At 33.9% G+C, this 16,763-nt stretch overlaps 1 protein-coding gene across 4 annotated transcripts; it reads right to left on the bottom strand.

Moving 5' to 3' along the window:
* Positions 1 to 496: 496 nt before the first annotated feature.
* LOC135834915 (fibroblast growth factor receptor homolog 1-like) lies at positions 497 to 14,535 on the bottom strand. Of its 4 annotated transcripts, none has more exons than XM_065348902.1 (15): positions 14,265 to 14,535; positions 13,504 to 13,779; positions 11,393 to 11,659; positions 10,495 to 10,878; positions 10,223 to 10,396; positions 5,017 to 5,162; positions 4,219 to 4,342; positions 3,984 to 4,128; positions 3,786 to 3,903; positions 1,907 to 2,141; positions 1,538 to 1,821; positions 1,264 to 1,457; positions 972 to 1,109; positions 798 to 891; positions 497 to 687 (listed from the first exon to the last, which is right to left on the bottom strand). In XM_065348902.1, exons 1-15 carry the CDS (start codon positions 14,377 to 14,379, stop codon positions 595 to 597), a joined length of 2,787 nt encoding a protein of 928 aa, XP_065204974.1. In that variant the 5' UTR covers positions 14,380 to 14,535; the 3' UTR covers positions 497 to 594. The 4 variants fall into 4 exon arrangements, with proteins under 4 accessions (XP_065204974.1, XP_065204976.1, XP_065204975.1 ...); XM_065348904.1 differs by having other exon boundaries at positions 11,393 to 11,656; XM_065348903.1 differs by having other exon boundaries at positions 13,504 to 13,776.
* Positions 14,536 to 16,763: the final 2,228 nt, after the last annotated feature.

The following is a 16,763-nucleotide window of genomic DNA, read 5'->3' as shown; positions in this document are numbered from 1 at the left end:
TTTTGAAAGTTAAAATTTCCACCAAGTTTCATCCAATGAAGTTGGGAAGCTAAAATCCACCTCATACTTTAATTCCAACAATCTGAGTCGAATGGAGGTGGTTTCAAGCCGATTCAGAAGCTCCTGTCACTTTTTGGAAATTCATTAGATTTTTCAAAAATCGGATTCTGCCAGTTCGAAAACGTGTTGAAATTAATTTGGACAATTTTATGGCTTTTTGTGAAAATCTGAAATCCTCTAAATATGGCCAAAAGCTCTTAAACTGTTTGAAACATTCTTTCAATCGACTCAGCAAGTTAAAGTTGAAGTAGGTTAAGAAGCTTACAAACCCAAATAATTGTTTTCGTAATATTTCATCTGTATGCCACTTTTGAAGAAACTGCTATATGTAGGTACCTTACCTACCTACTTACGTTGGTTGATAAATTCATTTGGAGAAACGATCAGGTCTACGAACTACGAACTATCTTATTCTAGGAGAGTTACTTCAAGAAAGATTCATTCAATCAGAAAATGTTTATGTACAAATCGAAACAGAATAACTAAAATTAAGTAGGAAAACAGAAATACTTAGGTAGGTACCTATGTGCTTGCTTAAAGAAGATGCGTTCTAGGATCGTCTTCAATGTCTGAGATATCCGATTCGGATTCCGAACGCTGGATTTTAGCTTTAGATGAATAACTCTTCTAAACATGCATAAAAATTCGATTATATTTCGTAATTATAAATCGTGAAAATATTCATAAGTATTTTCAATTACTCAAGTAGGTAGTGCAAAAAAAACATGTCTACCTACCTCCTGTATTAAAATTTCCAAATCGTTGACGATATCTGAAAAACTCGGACGGTCTTCAGCCTTATAACTCCAACAATCCCTCATCAATATAAAACTAGATACAAGTATAAAAAATATAAAAAAGGTGAACGAATAAATCATTTATGGAGTACCTAGGTAACATTGAATTCTTACGTTTTGCTGGAACATTTATCCGGTTTTTTCAATCGTACGCCATCCTTCAAAAGCTGTTCAATCTCGTTATTTTTATAGGCAGAATAAGGTACAGCTCCCATGGTCCAAATTTCCCACATCACAACCCCATAGGACCAGCTGAAAAACAAGAAAACATCCAGAAACTTCTAGAAACATATTTTCTTTATATAATATACCCCCTCCCTCCTAGTTACTTATCACTTCTCAGGAGTAAAACTTCAATCATATTTCATCTAAAATCAAATCAGAATTGAACACGTTAAATACTCACACATCCGATTGACTTGTATTAAACATATGAGTCAACGCTTCAGGCGCCATCCACTTTATTGGCAGCCTGCCTTCGGTTTCCTTCCGATAATAGTCCTTTCCACAAACATTCCTTGCCAGTCCAAAATCAGCTATCTTCATAACATAGTTATCAGTCACCAGGATATTTCGAGCCGCCAAGTCACGATGTACACACTGCAAAAATAATCAAAAATGAATTAGAATCCAAAATTCAACCTTCACTACCTATACTGCGAGCTTGATTAGATAGGTACCTTTTTCGATGCTAAATACTCCATTCCTTTGGCGATCTGCAGAGAAAAATTTAACAAAGTGATCTCTTTCAGGTACCCTCCGTAAGGATTAAAAGAATTCCCTTTGTAACACTTTTGGATAAAATCGAGCAAGCTTCCATTTCCAGCATATTCCATCACAGCGTATAATTCACCTCCTTGAGTACAACATTTTAGTAAACTCACGATATTCTCGTGTTTACCTATCAATTTCATCAAGTGCATCTCAGCCACCAGATCCTTTAGGTCATCGTCAGTGTGTCCATCTGTAACCATCAAGATAAAATAATTAACGAGATAAACAGTTGCCTGAAATTTATTATTTGCGAAGCAGTATATCATTAGTCTGACCTCTTAATTTTTTGACGGCGACTATCAAGGTACCTCCTGATGGTGTGATGTTAGTGGCTTCTGCTCGGTATACTTTGCCAAAAGCACCTGACCCTATAGGATCCCCTATTAAGCGAATCTGTTCTCGAGGAAACTCCCAGCTCAAGTCCCAGTGTATTTCATAACGATGACGTGGCGGAAGTTTATCATACAAGTGGTTTTCTACTTCTTCTTCTTCTACTTCAACTTCGAATTTCTAACACCAAAAATTACATACAATTATATTGTTGAAATAATTGTTCAAAATACTTGTGAAAATTGATAAAAAATTTGAAAAAAAATGTATACCTATAGAAGCATAATTAAACCAAAAAATTTTTCAAATTTTATGCGATTTCCATTTTGAAATTTTAAATAAACCAAGTCAGCAACCATGTTCTTTTTTTCGTTTTTAAATTTATTTTTCTACAAATTCGTCAAAATTTGTAAAAACTAAAATTGTTATGTCTTCGAAGGGGATTTCCGGTAAGTATGAATTTTTGACACGAGTAATAAATGTTAGGTAGGTATCTATAATTTTTGACATTGAAAGAGGTAGAGAAGAAAATTTATTGAAATTATATGTATTTCTGAAGATGGACTCTTTATTTGACATAAAAACTAGCATCAAAAAAATTGTTCGGAAATTTGGTTTTTGAATTTTGTATTAGAAATTCAAATATTGTAGCTTCAAAATCAAAATGGGGGAAAAATAATTCCCCACTTTATATCTCCATCTGCAAAAAAAAAAAAAAAAATGGAACCAACAACCTCCCTCCTGGGTAAAAAAAAAATCAAAAAAAAATCAAAGAAATTTAAATTATCCAAAATTGCTTGTTTTTGCATCAATCGTACCCAGTCCTCCAAACCATTTTGGCACTCGAAGCCCCTAAAGTTTTAAAAAAATTTAAAACAAAATTAATTGTCGAAAGTTGTTTACCCTTCTTTTTGATAGAAAAACTTTTGTGGGATCCCCAAATAATGTTGATTCTCTTATATGGAGCTCCCCAAAATTTGGGAAAAATAAAAAATTGACGTTTAAACAAATTATCTGAAAAATTTTCATCGTCAATACTCCAAAATGACCGCTTTTTCAAGAAAAATCTTCTCATCAGTTCTCTTAACAATGTTTACCTCCTATACAGAGACCTCCAACACATCAAACTATCAGCTCTCTAGATCAAGCTCAACTCAATTGGGTAAGTTTGATTTTTTCTCTTTTTTTGACCCTTTGATTTCCAAAAATTCCCCCAGGAGGTGCCAAAAATTAGAATTTTAGTTCTTGCAATTTTGACTATCTAAGAGAATAGGCATTTCTATGCGCTTTCTCCACCAAGGCTTGTCCAGTCTAAACTTTTTCTGGTGATTGGGGATGCCTCCCTTGTCAGAGAAAGAAAATTACAGCAGATGCAAATATTTTTTCAAGCCCCTTTTTTGACGTGAAAAATCATATTTCTAATCAGTAATAATTACAGATGGCAAAACTTGACTACGATTTTCAATTTCTGAACATTCTCAATCGCAAAAAGCTCTAATCAGAATCAAGGTGGCACCAAAGGCCTGAAAGGAGTTCCATGTATTGAACAAAGTGAGGTCATGTATTCTTGTACAGCACGTTCAAGACCATATGTATGTACAATTCGATATATGTATCACACGATTTATCAATATTTTCAGGTTTTGACTTCAAGAAAGGGTCTCGGAGAGCGTGAAAAAGAATTGAATCATAATACCCAAGTAAAGATATTTAATTGAGTTTGTTTGAAAATGATAAATACAGGCTCACATTTTCTACGTTTGATCACATTTTTAATTTGTATTACGGAAACGAAAAGGTGTAGGACACGCTAATGGGACTCACCGTAATCTCTCCTGAAGATTGGCTATCCACACTTTCCTTGATATATACTTTTTTAATGCGTGTTTTCTCAGGAGCACATACTGGTTTCAACTCAGTCACATCCACGATTCCCACATCCCTATAAAGTGAATTGAGTCACAAGTTGATAGGCAATTAGGAAACTACCTAGTAAAGTATACTTGTTAATACTCGGCTTACTTTTTCATAATGTATTTTACGCAGGCTCCGCCAATCAATACAATTATTATAATCATACCTATAATGTACACAATACTGTTTGAGCCCTTTGGAGGGGGTGGGCTTGTAGAAAACATCGTTGAATTTAGATTTTGACATTTCGAACCTGAGCAAAAATCAGAATTGAGATATTAGTACTTGGATGCAACGTTTATAATTATTGGTACAGGCGTTCTTAATGTAAGTCTACACTAACCATTTGTGACATTCAAGTAGATACGCATCCATTCATTGTTTTTCAGGTTAATATCGCATAGGTACCATCCTGAATCGGTTAGGATTAAATTTTCTTTGTGATATAGTTGTCCTGGATGTGCTACCTTCACATTTTGTTAAAATATTGATTTAATTGATAAAAATAATAAGAAATAATCGTACCATCCCGAGCAACACAATCGACAGATTATTGAAATTAAAAATCGCATTCGATCAACTGTAGAAAAGTTCCTCCCCAAAATCGAATATTTTTCGATTGATGCATCACTCAACATAGTATCGACAATCTATCGTTAAAGATAAATAGTATCGATAAAATGTCGAGGTTATGATTGAGAAATTTTAGATTTAGGGAGGAACTTTTCTCTACAGTTAATGAAGCTTTTCTCTCGTTATTGTCAGTTCTTTGACATATGTATTCGACTTTGATAAATGTTCTGTAAATGTTTGATAATATGTACTTCGGATGCATAATATGTAAGAAGTACATAATACATTATCATAAGCCAATAGTAAACGATGAATCTTAAATTGTAAACAAATATTGAATACCTATTGTTCATTTTATTTGTTTTTATTTATTTTTTTTTGCAAAATCCAGAATATCAGTGTTGAAAGCAGTAAAAATATCTGACAATTGATTAAGGATTCATAGCTTGTGTTGCTGAAGGGATTACTCACAAAGAAAATACGTATTAATTATCAGGGTTGTAGAACTTATTTGCTACATGGCAGGTGTTTGAGACACATAAGTGCACTTTGCTTGTGGAATACTCACCATAGAATCAGGATCACGGTCGGGATTATATTTTGAATCCGGAAGTTCTTTGTATGGACCATACCAGTCAATCGTTCGATCTTTGTCATGTAACTCACACACAAGATCGGCTGATTGACCAACACATTTTTCTATTTTGTCAGGAGCTGCGTAGGCATAAATAAGAATTTTAATGAAAAATACAGAAACACTACAAATAGGTATTCCTCTCCAGAAAAAATCCGATTTCAGAGACAATAATTCCATACCGGATGCAAAAATATTGTAAATTGTACGAAAATACAGTTTTGACGGCTTAGTTTGGCACATATTTTCCCACTTTGCCCAAAAGTGACCACTTTAGAAGTGAAGAATAAAATGTCACCAAAGAAACTCCAATAAAAAAGAGAGAGCTACCTCAATGTAAAAACTGTCAGCAAGTTGGCCATACCAAATCATACTGTGCAAGGGAACCTATACATGCCACGTGTGGATCAGACCATGAAACAAAGCAATGTAGAACTAGAAAGAAAAAAGAAGACCCAGCCAAATGTGCAAACTGTGATGGTGAGCATACAGCCAACTGGAAAGGGTGATTGGGGTCACAGAAGCGCATTTAGAATTTAGCCGTTCAAAGCGACCCGGGGGGGGGGCATTTTTTGTTAGATTTTTGTTTTGGAAAATCTTCAAGTCATTCAAAAATTTTCCTTGGGATTGTAATTATTTTGATCAAAATCAGCACCTCAGCAGTCTAATCAACAAATATCTTCCGTTTCTTGATCCTTTTCTTTAATTACTGATTCTCTTGAATTCCGCTCAGATCCACAGATTTTCTTCATAAATATAGGTAATTACATATTATTTGCCACCCCTGGAAATGTCATGCTCTAAGCGACTTTTTCTAATGACTATGAGATGCCCCTGGGCCCTGACTAGTCGTGTTAAGCAAAGAATCACTCAAAGACAGGAGCAAAAAATAACTGAAAACCAGGGATGGTGACCGGTATTCGTACCGGTAAAAATCCCGCTACCGTACCGCTATTTTTAGTAAAATTTGTACCAGTACCGAAATACCAGTACCGGAATTGTTTGCGGTACAATACCGTTATCAATACCGGTATGAAGCAATATTTTCAACAGTGTAATACCGGTATACCGGTATTGATACGCCGTTTTCGGTACATCATTGAAACCGGTACAATACCGGTACAGTTTTTTTTTCACAATTTCGAGTAAAAAAAAGTAAATTTTAAAAAAAAGTCAGGACATGTTATAAAAATAAAATTACCTGTTACCTCTACTTACGATGTAGGTACATAGACATACCTATGTAGCATATTATTCAAAGTTAAAATAACCTACACCTCGTCTCACACCACACCTTAGTCTTACCAAAATACATCGATTTTTTTCTGTCTACAAAAGCAAAAATTGAAAGATTGTTATAAATGTAGTCGCATCATTTGTTTGTGTTTTGCGCGTGCTGGTTTTGAAAATCTGTTTACTTTTTTGATCCAATTCCTCTTCTCTCCTTCCCATTACTCAAACCAAACAAAATCAAAATTTCAAAAAATGTAGAATTTTTATTCTTTGTCAGGCTACTGCAATGCATTTTCAGCATTTTATTTAGTTTCAAATCCCGAAAAACGTCAAAATTTTACGTTTCTGCAAAAATTATCACCCTTCCTTTGTCCAAATTTTCTTTTCCCATAGTCTCTTTATTTCGCTTAAAATACTTAGTTACTTGTAAGTTGTAGGTGGGTAAGTATGCAACAAAAATTCCAAAAAGAAAATTTTTTTTCTAACCACTTTTTTTTCTGAAAAAATACCAAAAATGTCTCACTTATTAACCAAAAAAGTGATCAAAAAAAAGTCTAAAGAGTTCTACTTTACGTGTACTTGTTTTAAATTAATTATCCAAAACTCTTGCCAAAGTTATAGCTTTTTACCAACTGAAAAGGCGCAAGATTTTCAACTGAAAATTGCCAAAAATAACAAAGAAAACAAATCTCACTTTTCAAAAAAAAAAGTGAAAAATCCGATTTCTTTTGTGAATAATTCCAAAAATGAATAAGGTTTGAAATTTGATTTTTGCTTCTTTTTCTTCAAAAAATTATCTAAAAGCCTCACTTGGGTATTCTAATTTCTATTTGGCAGAAATCGCCAGAAAGTATCACTTTTTGAGATTTTTCCAATAATTCCTAAAAAGTCCTGCTGTTTGCTAAAATGATCAAATTCCAAATTCCTTTTTGCCAATATTTTTAAAAATACAAGTAGGTACGTTATTTTTATTGCAAAAATGTTCAGCAATCTTATTTTCAAAAATTGCCCGAAAATCTCATTTTTTTGTCAGAAATTGCCAGAAAACTAAAACAATTCCTTTCATTAAAATTGCCACTCTCAGTTGATTTTCCAAAAATTGTATTTTTTCGGTCAAAGTTAAAAATTGCATGTTTTCATTTTGTTGCCAAAAATTGTCAAAAAAAGGTCTCGATTTTTCATTAAAAAAAGTTTCAAGTTAGTTCAAATTTTTGAAATTGAAAAAGTACCTACTTTCAATTTGTAATGCTATGTTTTTTTCATTTTTAGTGATTTTTTTCTACATAAAAATAATGTAGACGTGTTTAAAACTTATAAAACACAAGTTTTCTTGGTATGATACCGATATACCGATATTATACCGGTATTATACCGGTATTCAAGTCTCATACCACTATAATACCGGTACAGATACCAATACCGCATTTTTTATTGGTACAGTACCAATATCTGTACCAGTACCATCCTTTTTTTTGGTACAGTACCAGTACCAGTACCGGTACCGTTATCATAACGGTTTCCATCACTGCTGAAAACCCTGAACAAGCCAAACCAAAACTGTCTAAAGAAATCTTCCAAAGAATAACACTAAAAAACTGAAGGAATCATTGGAAGTATGAGAGCAGCCATCAAGCTCAAGTACCATTTGGGACTTGCTTCAAAAAAGCTGTTTAGGCACCCATCTCGCGCAAACTTCTTGACATTGTAAGTCATCTTGCATAATTTTATGAACTACAGACTTTCTATTTCATTGGCATTTTCTTGATTTTGATTCTGCAGCGATCAGCATAAATGCCTTATTCAATGCACCTCTTCAGTATAGGTAGTTATGGGTAAACCCCTTCGAGGCTTATCCTCCAAATCTGCCTCTCCACAGTCGAATTTCTAGCACCACATTGATATTTGTTCATGGGATATCACATCGCACCTTGGGAGTAGTAAAGTTACTTCTCAAAAAAAATCGAGTTTGACATTTTTGCATTTTTGGTGTTTGTATGATCCCCCTCAACCAAAAATAACACTTTGAGTTGGGTACATTATCTAGATCTTGTAAAAACGCAAATGGCCTAACTCAATATCCCAACAACATTGCATGTTGTTTGGAGTTATAAGGGCACATCTCAAAAATCTCCACTTTTTTTGAGTAAATTTCGTACATACAAAATGTTGGAAAACAGTTTTGATCGTTTTGAATGTTTGTCAGATAGAAAAAGAAGTGTATTTTTTATTGGTTTGTAACAAATGAAAAAAAAAATTGAAATTGATCACTTTTCAGAAAAATGAATTTGCACATAGGTATAATGAAATTTTAGTTTTTTTGAGAAAAATTCAAAAACTAAGCACTCAAGAAAAAAACTAACGACCGACAGTATATCGGTTGGAAATTTAATTCTCTACAACTTTGGTAATATGAAATTTTCTTTGGATGCTTCCTTTCGCTTCCAGATCAATTTTAATGAAAGGATATAACTCAAAATGATTACCAAACATTGAAATATTTCCTCTTAAGATTTTATTTTTCAAAGTGTTCTTATGCTAAATGAAGGTACACGATACCAGATCTTTAAAACGAGGTGCTATTCATTCTTCACAATTAATTATAACTTGATGAAAATAATGAATCAAGTTTTTTTAAAAAAAAGATAATCACTCTCCTGTAAAAATTTACTTTTTTGAGATGTAACCTTGTAGTGGGGACTAGGGACTCCTAGTTACCTACCTAGTGGGGTAATTATGCCCAGGCTGGGGGTAAGCTGACCAGATCAGCGCCCTCTGGTGGACTAGTTCCATCCAGAGGTAGCCGCAGCTGAAAGTCCCTGCCTCCCTGCAGTTGTTTTATACTCTTGGACGTAGTAGCTTTGACGCAGAAGCTTTGACGCTGGCTGCTAATAGTCTGTTAGAACAACGCTCAGCAGAATAATACATAGTATTGTATCGTGTCAGACATATGACCGCTAATAGTCTGTTAGAACAACACTCAGCAGAATAATACATAGTGTCAGACGTATGGCCGTCTGTCCTTTGTATCCTTGTACCTAATAACTATATTGAACAGTACCTCTGGTCTCTTCTGTGCTTATTGGGTATCGGGGTACCTTGTTGGCTTCCAACATATAGCTTAGGCTTGTTCAGTCCCCGAATCTAGTGGGGCCCTCGGGAGTGTTAGGATGTGGAGGGCACTCCAGGGAGGGTAAAGTTGGAATAACCCCCAACAACCTTATTACTCCCCAGGTGCGACATTATCACCATAATTATAACACACAAATCTCATTTGAAAATTCCATATGAGGTTGATTTTTTTTTTTTGCGTGATACACTATACATACTTCCCCATCAGTGTGTGCATTGGTATCAGCGGCGACATACTCACAACGTCACAACGTGATAGAAACAGTGCTACTGCATGTATCAACAAACGGTTTGCGGTAGTCAGAAGTAAATTTCAAGTCCCCAGCACAATTCCTTCCCCATAAAAAATTGTGTCCGTGACTTTCCAGACAGCCCTCATATATATGTAGGTTTTCAGCTTTATAGGTTAGGTATTTGTTGTAATTTTATTCTTTATTGTTCAAGTGACCACTTTAGGGTACATTTAGGTGGCCACGTTTTGACTTTTTACATATTCAAAGTGACCACATTTGGGCAAAAAAGTTGGCCTTTTTAAATCAGAATTTCGCGCACAAATTTTATCAAATTAAAAAGAAATAATGGGTTCAATAGATGCCGAATTCTTTCACTGTACTTTCAATTGATGTGATTTTGAAGCCAATAAGTTTCATTCAAAGCTTGTTAACTCAATACAATCGATAGCAACTATAGTCAAGCTTCTTCTTTCAAAAGAAAAAATTTCAGCTTTGGTCCTGCTCATTCAATTACCTAACTAAGTACATAGAAATATTAGACTCACTTAGAATGGTAACGTGGAAAATATGTGTAGGATTAGCACATCCACCAGAATTGCAAGCCTGGCATGAATATTTAAAATATCCTGCTTCACTTTGTGATGCATTCACCAGAAATATTGCCGATCCATTTTGCAACGGTTGATCATTTTTGTACCACGTGTAGTTCACAGGATAGGCTGAAATAGGAATTACATGAAGGGTTCGTTTAGAACTGACTAGGTACCTAAGTATAACCTAACATTTCTTAGTACCAGAGGTAACGTTATCTACTCACCTGAGCCGGTTTGATTGACTGTGCAGTTCAGTGACAATGAACCATTTGAACGAATATTATGGTAAGTGCCTTTTTTGTCGATTGAAATTTTAGGTGGTGGAATATTGGGCTTTGTGGTAGTAGTACTAGGAGTTGCTTTTGTTGTAGTAGTGGTCGCTATTGTTGTTGTAGGAGTCGCTGTTGTTGTAGGGGGAGTCGTTTTTGTTGTTGTAGGAGTCGCCGTTGTTGAAGGAGTCGCTTTTGTTGTTGTAGGAGTTGCCGTTGTTGTAGGAGTCGTTGTTGTGGTAGTAGGAGCCACTGTTATTGTTGTAGGAGTCGCTGTTGTTGTAGTAGGAGCCACTGTAGTCGTTGCATTAAGCGTAGGAGTGGTCGTACTAGGAATACCTGTTAACAAAAAATGTATGTGTTACATTTTTCAATAATCTTGGATACCTATTTTAATACGAGGAGAAAATGTCATGTGTAAAATGATAATGATAGGTAGGTATAACAAAGGAGCCTTTACAATTCATAGAGCTTAGGAAATTGGACCCAAAATGTACCTATCTATTCAACAAAATACTTGGAAAAAGAAATCAAATGTTTATTCTTTCTTCATCCAGAGCTCAAAGCTTCAAAATTCTGATGTGTCAAATTTTTTTCAGCTTTTTGATGTTTTTTTTTTTTTGACATTTTTTTATACTGGGCGTGATGTTTTGATTTTTGAAAAAATCTGGTTAAGTGGTTTTTTGATGTCTTCAATGCTTTCATATCACAGAGTTCGAGTGATTCTGCTAGTGAAAGAGTTGATGGAAGTGTCAAGTACCTTACCATCAAATTCTGTCAGCTTTTTACTACCTCTCGATAATAAGTCATTATCAACTAAAAACTTGCGACGACTTAGACATTGGTATCTTACTCGTAATAAAAGTAGAATTCGGCAATAAAACCACATCTGCTCGGGTCGAAGCATTTAATTTCTCTGGAATATGAGTAGTAGGACCTGTAATGTTTCCGGTTTCAAGAGCCTTGATAGTAGCATTATTCACCACTAAAGGCTCACCAGAGCTGTTTTTTGTTCGAGTAAAGTTTACATTATCAGTTACCGCTGCTGAAGGCTTGGGAGTGGTACCATTTGTTTGAGATATTACATTATTAGTATCCGTTGGCGTTGTTCTATCTGCTGCTGGAGGGACATATAAGAGCGATATCTGTTCTTATTAGAAAGTGAGATATTGTCTATTGTAGGGTTAGTTGCATGCATGATTCAGGCACAAGTCGAGTTGGTTTTCTAGTTCAGAGCTCCATCTCCCCCAAAATAAGTTACTAGGTACCTACCTATGAATTCCATAAATAAACGAGCACATGTTCTGGAGATAAAAATTTGAATAGACCGGTAACTTTTGGACAGTTGAATGTTTGATTTCGAGAAGCCTAAAAACGATGTTTTTTTTTTTAGGAAGTTGATTGAAAAAGAAAAGAAAAGAGGTCCAAGTGATGGCGAAGCACTTGAAAATTTGTATTGGTATGTTTTTTTTTTTTTAGATTTAACTAGGGAAAAAACTTTCAAAAATTTGTGTTTTGAGAAGTACGTGCTCCCCCTCTCAACGGTCCGGCTTTTGGAAGTTTTTGAGTACCTATGAAATTCAAAAATTTTTGAACTTGAGAAATTGTTTTCAAAATCATTTCAATTTCCATCCAAATAATCAAAAGAACTTTTGGTAAGATATACTGCCAAAAAGATTCGAAGCTTTCAGTTTTGCCTTTTTCATTTTTTTGGATTCAATTTGAAGTGAAATAATTGTGATTGGATTCTAATGATATAATTATGTAGGTCAAGAATAATTATAAAATCATGCCAATTTTTTGTTGTTTTTCAACCAGACGTGTGTCATTAGTATTAGTGGAATGATCAAATCAACGTAAGGTCTGATTCGATTACCTACTTAAAGACAAGCGGTTATCAATTGAATAATTACAACTGCCTACGTGTGTATACCTTCGAAGCGGATTGCTTAAAAAAAAATCTGGAGGAATTTGATCAAAAATTCAGTGGAGACCTCCATTTTGAGTTAAAAGTAGGTAGTTACTCAAAAAAAAAAAAAAAAAAAATAGCTGGGGAGGTGTCCTTGGAGAGGAGATACTAAAATCCTCGATGAGTTTAGGGAATTTTCAAAAAAATTGTGGTTTTTTCGCTTCAACTTGAATCCAACTTGTTTACAAACCCAGAAACTTCAACAAAATGATAAGAGTATTAATCCGTCGATCTCAAACAAAAATTACTAGACTTTTAATTGGTCACGCTAAATTAACTCATAATTATACCTATTATGAAAAAATTAATCCACCATTGTAATGTAATTTTTGATAACGACCACTTGATTGCTTGCTCCCGTTCAAACCTTCAAAATCTAAAAGATGACTGCCGACCTGGGTCATTGTCGTCAAAATCCAAGACCGTATTTAAGGCTGTAGATACTGAGTTATTAAAATGTACAAATCGTCTATTTTTGGGTAAATTCGCGTTTTGAAAATTTTTTACTTTCAAATATTTCGCATTAATTATGCCAAAACATCATAAGATATTTTTAAAACTGAGGAAATATTTTGAAATGCACTGGTGCCAGTTTTTTGATCATTTTCACCCATTTTATAAAATCGAGAAAAATAGCTAAAAGCTTAACGAAATTTTTCAGGTTCTGGAAATTGACAATAACAAAAAATTGACATCACTGCGTTCCAAAATATTCCTCCAGTTTCAGAAATGATATATTTCGATATTTTGGCTTAATTAACGCGAAATGTTTGATAGAACAGTATAACCTTAGATATGGTCCTGGATTTTGATGGCAGTGGCCCCTTTTAGGACATAAATCTCCCTTCCAGAGGCACCACCGTTTTGCTAAAATTTTGCTAAAAATTATTTAAAGTGCTTTTAAACTCGAAGTAAAGGTATCCACTGAATTTAATCAAATTCTTTCATTTTTTCTCGAAATCCATCCTAATGAAGGTACCTAGATAAGATCTTACTCGGAATAGAAGTAGAATTCAGCAATGAAACTTTATCTGCTCTCGTGGAAACATTCAATTTCTCTGAAATGATGGGAGTGGGAACTGTAATGTTCTCTGCTACAGGAGCCTTGGCGGTGACGTAGCCCACTACAGGTTTACCAATATTGCTTTCAGTTTGAGTAGGTTTAACATCGATATTATTTCCAATAGTGACTGAAGGCTTGAGAGTGGTATTATTGGTATCATTTGTCTTAGATACTACACCGGTGTCAATAATCACTGTCCGAGGTGCTGCTGAACGTATAAAAGTGACATTATCATTATTTTTTTTTTTAGGAAGTGACGTACTTATAGTGAGATTAGTTTTGATTGTACACGCGTTAGTAGAATTCTGTTTGGCATTCCCTAGTTTTGTGTTAGACGTAGGTAGATATTTTATCGGTTGGGAAACTCCTAAAGTTGAGGAATTAGTCAGCATTGCATGCATCGGCAAACATATTGCATGGACCTACATTTATATAGATTTGCTACAGAGATCTAAATCATTTATCTACAGCAGCTCTCACGAGTCAAATGGTCATTTCTGACACGCGTTTCTAATAATACTGAGGTTGCGGAAACCTAGCACCTCTCTGTCCTACCTACCGATTCGAAACGAATTTCGTATCGAACAAAAAAGACTTCATTTTTGGTTAAGCGTACCTAATAAAAACTAAAATTTGCAAATTTTTTTTTTACAAATGCGTGAAAATTATTTCTAGAAAATATGATCTACATACCATTAGCAGATGCAATTTCGGCGATTACTGCCACAAGCACTAATATAAAAACATAGACTTTCGTTTTCCTACGCATCTTTGCATGCAGCATTTTCTCAGCTCGAAAATCAAGCATTTCGATGCATAGGTTGGCAGTTTAAAACACCACGATTTTTATGTAAAAATCACATCTCGTAAAAAATCACACACCATTATTATACAACATTATCACTTGGATTTTTCGCGTTCGTGATACAATACAGTATCAAACTCGACTAAAATAATTGACGTTGCTAGCGTTGATTCATACAACTATTGATAGGTAATCAGTACAGAAACTCATGATAAATGTAATCGTTTCACAAATTAGAGGAAATATTATCATATATATAGAGTTGCTAACTCTTTTATTTCACTTCACCGAAGGAATGCGCCAACCCGGCGTCATACATGCGAATTATCTGAATATCGAACGTCAATATTAATCGTTACCTAGATTTTTTTTTGAACTTTTCCGAAACAATCATATTTTTTTGAGAATTTTTTTTACATAATCCAGTTTTCATTTACGTTGTGTTTGATTGGAAATTTTCAACTTGGTTTTACTGCGAAACGTTTTTGGTATAGGTTATACCTACTATTATTTTTCTATAAAAATAATGAAATAATATAGAGATATATTTAAGTCAACTCCCAGATTCGATTGTTGCTATTTTCGGAACTATCTGGAGCCTCTTGCAAAATATAAAATTGACCTTTTTCAGCAATTTAAAATCGCTGCAAAAAGAGGCAGAGTCAACTTTGGCTGTTTAAAGAGTTAAAAAGTGTAAATATTTTTTAAAATTGGAAAAATCTCCAAATTAAAAAATTCCAATGTTGATTACAACACCTTCTGGAGGGATATAAAATTGCAGGAGAAACCAATATCAAATTTTGCTGGATGCTCCAGATTGGTTTGAAAATAGTGGCAATCGATTAGATAGGTGGACTTTTGGATGTTCCTAAAACTGAAGAAGTTTGGATTTTTTTTTAATTTTGGAATTTTCAAGTTGCAAAAAATAAGGTAAGTATACCTGCAAATTTTCAACTCGTCAACTCGGATTTGTGATTCACCTGCCTAGGTCATTTTGAAATGCCGAAATTATAACAGGATTAAGTTTTCAACTGCTGAAGTTGATGAAAATGCTGTTGAAGAACGGTATGAAGTTGGTGGATAAAAATGGAGAGGGGCTGGAGGCTCTCAAAGTGGTTCGAAAATGGTAGAAATCGACTAACAGTTTCACTGAATTGAAAGTTATTTCTCCTTTTTAATGTTATGCTACGTAATATACCTATTTTACAAAAAATGTATTTCTATGACTTTGCATAAAAAACATCAGAAATGATCAATAGTTGATTTTTTGCTCATTTTAGCGAGTTTTGACGTCGTTGTTGTCATATGTAGTTGCATTCGTTTACAGGAGATAGCGTATACGTATTTCCATCTATGAGATGGTTCTATATTCAGAGCATCAGAGCATTTTTGCAAGTTGTTCTTTTTTGGTATTGGTACAAAATTCACAGCTTCAAAGTCCTTAGGCAGTGTACCTTCATCATAATTATATTTCGTTTATTATCTTCAACAGCTCCCTTTTCATACTCTGGTGTTATATGTTATAATCAAGTCTACTGGTCTGCTTTGTGGTTTCTGGCTCTCTTCACTGCGTTCCTCAGCTCCCACATTTCAAATCAAATCAAATCAACTTTATTTTTTGCAATAGGCAGCATTGCTGCATTTACAAAGTCGGCCTACGTACTAACAGTGTAGGAAATATACATACATAAAAAAAATGAATAATAAAATAAAATAATATGAAATAAAATGAAATGAATGCGCCATGTACAGCATTATAGAGGTAAGTATAGGATTAGCACAGATATTTAAATAGATGCCTTCAATAAAAATGATAGAAACTAAAAAAAAAAAAATATCAATTGTAATAAATCAGAAAAAAATACATTCAAAAAAAAATTGAGATATTTTATACATTTGAAGAGTGATATTCCAAAACTCGCTTTGTCCATTTTTATCAAAGTTGGGTTTTCAGCGGTATCTGGTAGATGAAGTATTAACTCACATTCCTACATCATCAACCTACCAAAATGAGGTGTTAAACTCACCTAAATAGCAGTGATGGCAAAACTTTTTCATTTCAGTTCAAGTTTTTAGTTTTTAGTTACAGTTTTATTTTTTTCAGTTCAAGTTTTCAGTTTTTAGTTTCAGTTTTATTTTTTTCAGTTCAAGTTTTCAGTTTTAAGTTTCAGTTTTACTTTTTTCAGTTCAAGTTTTTAGTTTCAGTTTTCAGTTTTTCTTTTTTCAGTTCAAGTTTTCATTTCAGTTTTCTATTTCAGTTTCAGTTTTCAAAATTTTTCTTAAAGTTCAAAAGGAAATGAAAAAAAAAATATTTTCTTTCATGAATTTTTTCATACATTAATCTAATTTGCTACTGCTACTTGGCAACAAAAACTTCAAATTTCAAA

Source organism: Planococcus citri, chromosome 2 (assembly GCF_950023065.1).
Source record: "Planococcus citri chromosome 2, ihPlaCitr1.1, whole genome shotgun sequence".
Lineage (NCBI taxonomy): Eukaryota > Metazoa > Arthropoda > Insecta > Hemiptera > Pseudococcidae > Planococcus > Planococcus citri.
This window is presented reverse-complemented; position numbering and strand designations above follow the sequence as displayed.

Coding starts and splice junctions, on each gene's coding strand:
- LOC135834915 (XM_065348902.1), bottom strand. CDS start 14,379: ATGCTTGATTTTCGAGCTGAGAAAATGCTGCATGCAAAGATGCGTAGG. Junction 10,397..10,494: donor AGTCAATCAAACCGGCTCAG/GTGAGTAGATAA, acceptor TTCCTATTTCAG/CCTATCCTGTGAACTACACG. Junction 892..971: donor GATAAATGTTCCAGCAAAAC/GTAAGAATTCAA, acceptor ACTTGTATCTAG/TTTTATATTGATGAGGGATT.